The sequence below is a fragment of the Phyllostomus discolor genome, chromosome 10 (genome assembly GCF_004126475.2).
Source record: "Phyllostomus discolor isolate MPI-MPIP mPhyDis1 chromosome 10, mPhyDis1.pri.v3, whole genome shotgun sequence".
Lineage (NCBI taxonomy): Eukaryota > Metazoa > Chordata > Mammalia > Chiroptera > Phyllostomidae > Phyllostomus > Phyllostomus discolor.
Window position 1 is genome coordinate 13483988 of NC_040912.2, and position 10222 is coordinate 13494209.

Genomic DNA, 10222 nt, shown 5'->3' on the forward strand with positions numbered 1-10222 from the left:
GACATGATCTGCTTCGGGAGGAAAGGTCTCTCAAAGATCTCTCAAAGGAGAAGGGCCAAGAGCCTTTTCCTCAATGGGCTTTTATTGGGTTCATTTTGCACAGGAATACAGGGAAAGCTCATTAATCATTGTCAGGCAGTAAGGATCAAACAATAGATAACATACAAAGAACTGTGAGGGCTTATTCTGAGTCAGGGTCTGTTAGCTAAAGGGCTACAAAACTTTGAGGAACAAGCTCACTTCTTGCTTGGACCCTTATCATGTAATTGAGAGCATTCTAAACAAAGCAGGTTTCACAGGATTTTACATATTCTTTCTTAGGTCTGATCGCCCTAGGGAACCCGCCCCTTCCGGCACAGGGTGACACCCACCCTCTGTCATTGTTTCAGGCTTAAGGTATTGTTTCAGGCTTAAGTCAGGCAGGGGAAGTAAGGCAGCCAAGAGATTATGAGACTTCTTGAAGAATGAGGACTCAGACTATGTCGAAACCAAGGGGCGAGGGTCCATCACCCCCTTTTGCTATGTCCTTCCGTGGGGACCCCCGTGATCGTTCCTGTCTTAGATCATTACCGCCTTGGGGAATCTTACCCATCATTGGCTAACCACTCAAGCATTGGGGGCCAGGCAGGGTGAAGAAAGAGGAGCAGAAGCGGAGCCCCTGCCAGGAAGATAAGCTTTGTCTCCTTAGAGGTTTCTGGTTTGAAGGTCGCTCACCCAGCTTTAGCCTTGGGGGCGGGGGGTGGGGGGAGTGTGTGGTTACAGCTTCTGAAACCAGGCAGGGTGGTTCCTAACACACCAGAATTCTCATTCTTTTTATCATTGAATAATATTCCATTTTATGTTTATACTATATTTTATTTATTCACCTACCTGTTGAGAAAATATTTTAAAAACATTTAGAAAAGTGTTTGGCATATAGCATTTAGCTTGCTCAATGACACCTAGTAATTATCATTGTTATTACACGAAAATGTTAGAAGAAAATACACCAAAATTTTAACATATTTGTATTAGGGTTGAGGGATTCTGTTTTCCTTCCCTTTCTTTTTTCTGAATGATATGTGTTTCTTGGTAATGTGGTTTGATCACTGAAAATTAGTTTAAGTGCACATACACACATTTTAGCTGCTCCTTTTTCTCTTAATTTTTTAACTAAACTATTTTCAAAGGTGTCATGAAAGGCAAGGACCTCCATCCAAGATTGCTCTATCCAGCAAAGCTATCATTTGGAACAGAAGGGCAGATAAAGAGCTTTCCAGATAAGGTCAAGTTGAAGGAGTTCATCATCACCAAGCCCTTATTATACGAAATGTTAAAGGGTCTTATCTAAGAAAAAGAAGATGATCAAAACCATGAACAGTAGTGCTCGCTTCAGCAACACACATACTAAAATTGGAATGATACGGAGATTAGCAAGGCCCCTGCACAAGGATGACACCCAAACGCATGAAGCGTTCCATTAAAAAAAAACAACACAACATATGAACAGTAAAATGACAACAAACTCACAACTACCAACAACTGAACCTAAAATAACAAACAAAAACAAAAACAAACTAAGCAAACAACTAGAACAGGAACAGAATCACAGAAATGGAGATCACCTGGAGGGTTATCAGTGGGGTGGGGGAGGGCCAAGAATGGGGGAGAAGGTACAGGGAATAAGAAGCATAAATGGTAGGTACGAAGTAGACAGGGGGAGGGTAAGAATAGTATAGGAAATGGAGAAGCCAAAGAACTTACATGTACCACCCACAGACATGAAATAAGCGGGGAGAATGCTGGTGGGAGGAGGGGTGCAAAGTGGAGGGGAAATAAATAGAAAAAAATGGGACAACTTTAATAGCATAATCAATCAAATATATTAAAAAAGAAAAAATAATGGTATTTTAAAAATTACAAATGATTATTGCCCAACTTGCAGTAAGGTGCTGCATTACAATCTGTGCCCAGTTGGTGGCGATATCGACACTCGAACCTGCTGCTACTTACCGGTCTATTCTCACAACCACAGCCCCAGTTAACACGCTCGGATTTGTTTACTACAGTCTCAGGAATGTAGGCAGCAGCCATCTGCGTTTTACAGACAGTATTCTTTACTGCGACCGCCACAGACACCAGTGCACCTGTGCCTGTGAAGTTCCACCTTTCCCGGTGCCAATCAGTTGCCTCCCGGACCCCCAGCCCTGTCCAACCAGGAGCTGCCAGTCATCTCGGTGCCTGGGAACGAGGAGCGGGCCGGCCAGAGACCCCGTCTTCTCTCCTTTCTTCAGGCTGGGGTAGAGGGGAGGCTTTGATGGTAAGTGAAGGTGAGCCTTTTGACTAACGTATGAGATAAAACTGTGACCAGTGGCTTGGCACTAGATGTGACCAGAGGGTTTCTTTAATACCTAAGGATAAGGCCGATCCGAGCCAGTCCACAACAGCATGGCTGGACCGATCCTCAAAATATTAATCCATAAGTCCCTCTGTACTAGGTGGTAAATGCCCCAGCCCCCTCGCCCCCCCCCGTTTGTCTCTCTCTCTCTCTCTCTCTCTCTCTCTCTCACACACACACACACACACACACACACACACACACACACCTGCCATGACCCTTCCTTCTGGGATCCACCATAGGCCTCAAGATACAGAAATTAAAGAAGTTTTGCCTGGCCCAGCAGGGGGCGTCCAGCAGCCTGCTCCAGCCCTTGGGCTGGGGGCCCAGCTGGAACAATGGTTAACAACTATTAGTATCACACTCAGGAGCAGCTACAGAAATCACAAGACCCGCCACAGATTTCCTCCAAGGGCAGGGAAGGGAAGACTGCAGTGTGATAGGTGATTAGAGGACAGAGCAAAGTTGCACTTGCTTTGGTTCATGTCCCTGTTAACACTACTATTTGGATACTTAGGAAAGTCAACAAACACAACCAAAATGAAGGAAATGAAAAAGTTAGAGTTGCAGAATGTAAGAGAATCAAATGCATTGCTGCACGGAGTGCAACTTTATGTCTAAAAACTTTATTCATAACAGAAATAAAAAGCATTAACAACCCAAGACAGGAGATTTTGTCAAGGAAGTCATTTTAAAATTCTGACACAGACAGAAAAAGGAAAGCAAGACCCCAGTATGAGTGGGAAATTGGTGTCCCCTATAAGGAGACTAAACGCAGGAAGGTGATAATAGTCGCTCAGTTTCTGGTTCTCAAAGTGTGTTCCTCAGACCAGGACTCTCGTATGAACTTGAGTCGGGTCTGTCTCACTCTGCGTGGCTGGGTATCGAGTTTGCCAGTGCAGGACGGGCGGGGGGCAGGGGGGATGAAGTGTTCCGTTCCTGAGTTCCCAGTGTTGCTCGGGGGAGGCCCCCGAGATACAAACACAGCTCTGCTCTACCCCAAAGCGATGTCTTTCCCACCAAACGAGGCTGCCTCCTAACTACTATGATGCTGGTCAAAATAATTCATATACTGTACGTATTGCCAGAGCAGGCACAAAATAATGTCATAAATGGTACAGAGCTATATAATAAAAACTTGATTATTGAGTACATCATGACCTATTGCCCTGCTCCTGGATCTCAGGAAGCCCCAGAAGCTCCCTCATGTGCTGTGTGTCTGACTCTCTTACATGTTCTAGAAGCACAACCTCAGAGCACAGTGTTTTTAGAGCCGGTAAACAGGCTGATTTGCTTGCAGGTGAGCAGTAAATGCAGGGTGAGCGCCTTGTGGCCAACTGGATGCATCTCGTTGCCAAAGGAAAACCAAGTTGCAACCCGGGTGTGCTGGAGCAGGAAGGCAAGTCTCCTAATTCAGAAGGTTTCCGTGTGAGTTCCACACTGGCTCCACTCCAGCCTCGCCCACGCACAGTTCCAGCCTCCTCCCCTTCCCCATGGTGAAGCATGGGAGAGGGTAGGAATTTCACTCCCGAAGCTACATTAGGTGACAGGGAAAATGTGATGCCCTGGAGAAAGTGCTCAAGACTAACACAGCCGGCTGGGTGGTGACACTGAAATACCTGCCTCTCACCTGGACTTCTCTCACCATCAGGCATTAACAGCAGGACACAGACCAGTGAGACTGTGTGGCTTTGACCATTTCCAGCAAGAGTGAATCCCTTCCCCAGATGTGTGGGTAATATATATACATTTTAAAAGAAGTGTATCCTTATAACATTTGTTTAAAAATTGCCTTAAGTAGGATCCTATGACTTTAGCAACTAATATATGACATTCTGTATTTCAACTTTTTAAAATCCTGCGCCTTCCCTTTTGCAAAATGTATCAAGATTTGACACTCTCACCTCAGTGCATGGCCAATATTCCCCGAAGCTCCCGGTTGCACTAACGCTGATTATGAATGGGTTTTTGTTGGGTCAGCGCTTCCCCCATAGCACAAAGACAGAAAGGGCTGCCAGGGAGAAAGCACATTTTCTCAGGCCCTTCATCCTTTTGTCCTTTTCTTCTGTCGCTGTGTGTTTGCCTGACATCTCAGGAGTTAGAAATTCACAACCCAGTGTCAAAAGGAGTAACACCCAGCCCCAGGTTAACGATTCCTCCAGAGCCGCCCCCTGAGAGAACCACAGGATGTGGAGCAGAGCACAGAGTTACTCAATGGAGCTTCACCCCTGACTTTATTTATTTATTTTTATTTAGGAGCCAATAACTTTATTGGAAGAAATGGCAAGTTTGAACGTAAGAACTGAAGTGAACTTTTTGCAAGGGCAGTGTGGCAGTAGGCACGCTCGCCTGGTGACCAGGGGAAGTCACCCCTGGCTACCGTGAAGGCAGTCCAGGCTCAGTTCTTGCTGTCGCCCGGGGTGAGCTTGTCAAAGAGGTAACTCCCCCAGGCTGGATTCCGCGGCCCCCGGTTTGCTCGGGTTGATGATGATACTGGCTGCCAAGTTTCTCATGACCTTCGCATCCTGGCGCAGGTGGTGATGCTCCAGGAAATCATACAGGTGGGCATCGTTCTTGATGGTGGCCAGGGGGAATAGATTGGGCAGGCCCTGGCTCACCATCTTCTCCATGTGCAAGGCGGACTTCAAGGCCCTCCGGGCGCTCTCCCAGCCGCATCGGTCAGGCCTCGGGATACCGCCCAGGCGGACGCGCTCCCCTCGCTGGCTCTGCAGCCGCGTCAGCACCTGGGCTTGCTCCCATTCCTCCCTCCACTGCCTCAACAAGAAGGCAGCGAAGTGCTTCAAGGGCACTTCCTGGCGGTCGAAGCAGAAGGCCGTGGACAGGTACAGGTAGAAGGCGGGGAGCTCCGGGTTGATGTGTTTGCTGAGGGCTGCCTCGCGTTCTGGGTGGCGGTTCCAGTGCACTCAGGGGGGCGGCAGTGGGGCGGCAGGATCCCCACCGCGGGAGGCTCAGGAACCTCGGCTGCAGGTGCAGGCATCAGGGCTTGCGGGTCGGGCCCTCTGGCCAAGAAGGCCAACAAAGCGCCATGACGAGGGCTGTGAGGCGGGCAGGGGCGTGGGTGCGGGCAGCGGCTCCGCGGGGCCCGGATCGCCCCTGTGGTGGTCGGTAAGGGCAGCGGGAGGCCGAGTCAGCAGCTCTGGCAGTGGGGCCTCCGGACCGCCTCTGCTGTGGGCGACCAGTGGGGCCGGAGTCGGGCGTGCGCTCACCTCTGACCTCAGCTATAAGAGAACCCCGGGAACAGAGTCGAGACAGGAAAGGAGGTTTTCCTCGTGACAGCTGTCAAGCAACATCACTGCATCCTTAGAATTATACATAGAAAATAATGAATATTTAAAGAGGATGTTTTTCCCTCTGTTTTACAGTTCTGAGATTTTGCCATCTTCGCTCTTTATGCTTCTCCTTCTGGATCTGTGACAAACAGACACCCAGAGGAGACTGGGAGATGGGTCAAAGGCTTGTGACCTGTGTCGGGGCCATCAGCCCCCAGTTAGACGTGCCATCTGCAGCTGCAGCCCACCCTGAGTTAGAGGGGCATCTTCGCAATCGGAATTCCCTGGGGCACCCGAGAAACCGAGGGTGAAGCTAGTCCATTGTTCCGGGCCTCTTTCTGAGCGTATTGGAAATGTTTAAAATGGGGACCGGCTCTGATGTCATTAGATTTAAAGCCTACCTGTCATCTCCTGTCTCAAGGAGACCCTTAAAAATAGGCCATTAGAGGAGAGCACGCTCCCTGGAGCCGGGCTCCGCAGGGAGAAAGGCACTCAGAGTGAAAAGGATTAGGACAGTTAGCAGACACGTTCTGCACGTTCTGAGAGGTGAGGGCGGAAGCGTGGCTAAGTGCACGGATGCGCGTACATCACAGCGAACGGTTGTCAGTGCGCTCGGGCTTCTGCCGGCAAGGCTGGAATTAGACCCACATGCATTAGCCATTTGAAATGTTTGGAGTCTCTTGACATAAAGCGTTCCTGTGCTTATGGGCGTTGGAAGCAGTGATGGGCCAAGCCTGCTGAAGCCTGGGAGCTGGTGGGTGGAGAGGGTCCTTAACCACTCAGTCACACAGAGTCAGGCTGCGGGAGCACAGCCGGTGGGAGTACTGTCCCAGCCCACGGGAGATGAGGGCTGGCTCCGGGGTCTCTGCTTTCCCCCTCGGCCGGTTTTCTATCTGTGGTCTGCGGCGCTAGGCTGCCTGCCTTCCAGTTCAGGTTTCGCTGGTTTTGGCTTTTCTGTCTCCAGGAATGGAACGATCTTGCTTCTTCGAGTTGGCTTTGATAATGTGTTTTCCCGACTTGTTCTGGCCTCATGTGGCGAGGGAAGCTCTCTTGCTGTCCCCCCCTCGCGAACACTTCAATGCCACACGCACTTTAACACCTTTGATAAAGACTTGACCAGAAAGACCAAAGCTTTGTGATCTGGGAGGTTCTTTGAGCCTCAGTTTCCTTACAAGAACCGTGGTAACAATAACTACTTTCTATGGTTGTTGTGAGACTATGAGGGGACTGTCATTTTTTTAATTAGAAAAAAAAATGCCCCCTAAAATTCCTGGGAGGCCTCTGGCTCTGGAAGCTGAGGAGCCCCCACGCCCCCTCTGGAGAAGGCTTCCTTTGTTTGGGGAAGATCACCAGCATGAACAACTTCAGTTTCAAAAAGGCAAATTTCTGGTATAAATGCATGCAACCATTGCATATACCAATGCATCCAATCTTTGTAACAGTTAGAATGAAAATTCCATTTATTTTGTGTGATGGATATTTATGTAGCACTTACTATGCACCAGGTATTGGTCCTAGTGCTTTGCAAATACGAACCCATCCCATCTCCACAAGGAGCCACAGGACGGGTGTGAACTCCAGTGACTTGCTCCAGGTCACACAGAGAGCAGGGCCAGGATTCACACCCATGCTGTCTGGCATCCGAGCCCGTGCGCTTAAGCACTGTGCCAGGCCCCAGGCCCCGGGCATCTGCCCAGTTTCTCACAGAGAAACTAGGAAAGTGCCCGGAGCATAGCGGCCACTAAAATGCACCGAAAGGGCGAATAGGAGCGTGGCTGACCGGCTGAAACACCTTGTACGTAACAACGAACAATACTCTCAGCCACCCCGTAACGTACAGCTCCTACTATTGGAGTGAGCCTGTGTTTGTCACCGCAACCAGGACACAGCTGATAATTACAGCAGAACCACCACCGTCAGCCAGGACTGTCCCTGGCAAACCAGGACACGTGGTAACCTGAATCATTGTTACTGTTATCAAACAGGCGGTGATACCGAGGCACACAGAGGCTCACTTGCTCAGGATCACACATTCGTCAGCGATGGTGATGGCGCGGGACGCCCAGGAGGCGGGCTCCAGAGGATTCGGTTGGGAGTCTTCTCTGTGGGGAAGTGAGGTGTAGCGAGAGAGGCAGAACGTTTTCCTCAATGTCACAGAACAGTGAGCCCCGAATCCCGTGCTATTTCCATTTTTCATCCTTCCTCTTCTAAGGCATTTGTGCCAAAGAGATCATTTATGAGTCTTGCTTGTCCTCCAAACCACCTTTGAAGAAAGAAGTCCTCTCCAGGGAACCAGCCCTCTCATACACAGGAATGTGCTTTGCTGAAACCTGTGGGGAAGCCCTCAGGCAGTATTCAGTGAACTTGAATCACACGCATGCGGATTTCCAGGTATCCTTCTGTTACATAGTGCATGACTATACTGCCATGAAGTCCGTGCATCTTACACAGCGCAATAAGAGAACAAGGAGAAAGAAAACAAAGATATTTGCTTAATATAGGTATAGACACACAAACAAGTTTATAACAAAATTCGGGGCCATTATAAGTCCTTGTTTCTGCAACTCTTCATGAGCTCGTAGCTGGTATCATAATTACCATCTTCTGCTCCCGGCTCTGCAATGCCTGAGTGTTCAGCCCGCACCTCAGCCGGCTGTGGGTCTTTACTCGGAGCGGGGCCTGGGCTCTCACTCATCCTGCCTGGATCGGGCTGTGACTTTCCACCGACCTTAATCATAGGACAGTGTAGCACTAGGAGATGCACTAGGAGATCCCTAGGGGGTCTCCTGTATTCCAGACGTGCTCCTGACTTCCACTGTGGACAGGCAGTCCAGTCTGCCCTTGGTAGTCATGGTCAGTCACCACAGCCGACACCATAGCTCTCGTCCTCGCCTGGTGGCTCAGAGGCCGGAGGAGGCCAGAGTGGCCAGGTGGCCACCTCAGCTTTCAGGTGAGTGCAGTTGTCGTTGTGTCTCCTGGGGGCAACATTCCTCCCTCTGGAGCTAAGACCTCTAGGATTGGGGGGCAAGGAGTAGTGGGAACAGAAAGCAAAATTCTGCTAGTGAGTCACTAAGGGTCCCAGTGAGGGGTGCCGCTCCCCTGATTCCCGGCCCCGTGAGCCCCAGCTATGGCGAACAGCACCTCGGGTCGGGTGCTGCGTCGGAGCAGAGGGATCCTTCTGAGGACGCCTGCCCCGCTCCTGCAAAGTATTGCCGCCGTGCTGGCTGCTGTGACGGAGTCTTCCCAAGGCCCTTTCACCGTCCTGCCAGGCCGGCTGCTTCAGGGTGGTTGGAGACAGGGCGAGACAGTGAATTCCATGAATGTGAGCCCGTGACCACACCGCTTTTGCTGTGAACCGACGTCACTGATCCGAAGCAGGGCCGTGCAGGATACGTGACAGAGGGTAAGGCCTCTTGTACGCCCACAGAGAGCAGCTCTGGCAGCAGCACTGTTCCCAGGGAAGGTTAATCAGGCTCCACACTAAGGGTTTATTCCAGTGAAAACAAAGCGTTGCCCCTTCCACGGCGGAAGCGGTCCAGGGCAATCAACCTGCCGCCAGGCACGCAGTTGGCTGATCATCTGGGAAATGGGGGGGCTCAGCGCTGGTCCCTGCTGCGGGCAGATAAGGCACTCAGCGGTGACCAGAGCCAGTTAGGCCCCGGCGAGGGGGAGTCTGTGTAGCGGAAACCACGGGTGACCTCATCCCTGCCACCACGGCCACGTTGTTTGTGTGCCCCCTGCGTGAGAGCAGGGGTGGCTGGAGAAAGAGCCTGGCTGGTGTGCACAGGGAGGGCCATCCTGTCCACTGATTACCTGAGTCCGTGTCTGCGGAGCTCAGCCTGTGGTGGGCATTCGCACGGAGCACAAACGTCTTCATGTAGTTGGCCCGCTCTGTGAGGTCTGTGCACATGCTTCTTCCTCAGATTTGTAGCCAGTTCAGCAGTCACATTCCTTCCCAGTCCTGACCACCCAGCGAGGCCATGGGTCACCACTGGTATATAATTATAGGTCTCCTTCCAGGCAAGTGCACCGTCTGAAGTTCTGTATGATGGGAGAATTTACTGTCACCACTGTCTGTCAGACGTGTCCCAGAGGGGCTGCAGCTGTCCCCTTTGGGTGGTGTTGGCCTGTGCCACAGAACCGCCTGTGGACCACACAGACATCCCGACACCTGGCAGATCTGGGGGCACAGTGGCATTAACGCTCCAGGGAGCAGGCATCCCCAAAGAGAACAGCAGGCGGTGCAGGAGCGCGGCAGCCTCCTTCCATTTCCAGGGCAGAGAGCCCAGAGGCACGCTCCACCCAGCTCCGGGAAGAGTCCCTAACGGGGTCCCAAAGTCTCAGTTCCTATGATGGTGGTCGTCTTGATAACATGCGCTTGTACTGGCTTTCCTTCCTTACCTACTTCACTCTTCCCAGTCCCTCCCCTCCCTTCCCCTTTGGGACCACTTCCCCAAAGAAACCATCTCCCAGCAAGCCCTTGTCTCAGGCGGTACCTCTGCAGGGAACTCCAAGTAAAACATTCTTAGCTCAGGTCACTTGTTACGCGGAAACC

The 10222-nt window shown here is 51.0% G+C and overlaps 1 protein-coding gene and 1 non-coding gene across 2 annotated transcripts; one reads left to right on the top strand and one right to left on the bottom strand.

Annotated features, from left to right (window-relative positions):
* Positions 1-1362: 1362 nt before the first annotated feature.
* On the top strand, positions 1363-1466 carry LOC114508234. The gene has a single exon (XR_003685491.1). It is a non-coding gene; the product is annotated as a U6 spliceosomal RNA (small nuclear RNA).
* Positions 1467-4806: 3340 nt separating this feature from the next.
* LOC114507970 (ferritin heavy chain-like) lies at positions 4807-9577 on the bottom strand. Its single transcript, XM_036010464.1, has 2 exons — positions 9481-9577; positions 4807-5279 (listed from the first exon to the last, which is right to left on the bottom strand). The coding sequence occupies exons 1-2, from the start codon at positions 9575-9577 to the stop codon at positions 4807-4809; spliced, it is 570 nt and encodes a 189-aa protein (XP_035866357.1).
* Positions 9578-10222: the final 645 nt, after the last annotated feature.

Bases quoted from the DNA above. Each gene is read 5' to 3' on its own strand.
- LOC114507970 (XM_036010464.1), bottom strand. From the start codon at position 9,577: ATGTGCACAGACCTCACAGAGCGGGCCAACTACATGAAGACGTTTGTG. The intron at 5,280-9,480 runs GTAATCAGTGGA...ACCGCCACCCAG, and splicing joins CTCCGCAGACACGGACTCAG to AACGCGAGGCAGCCCTCAGC.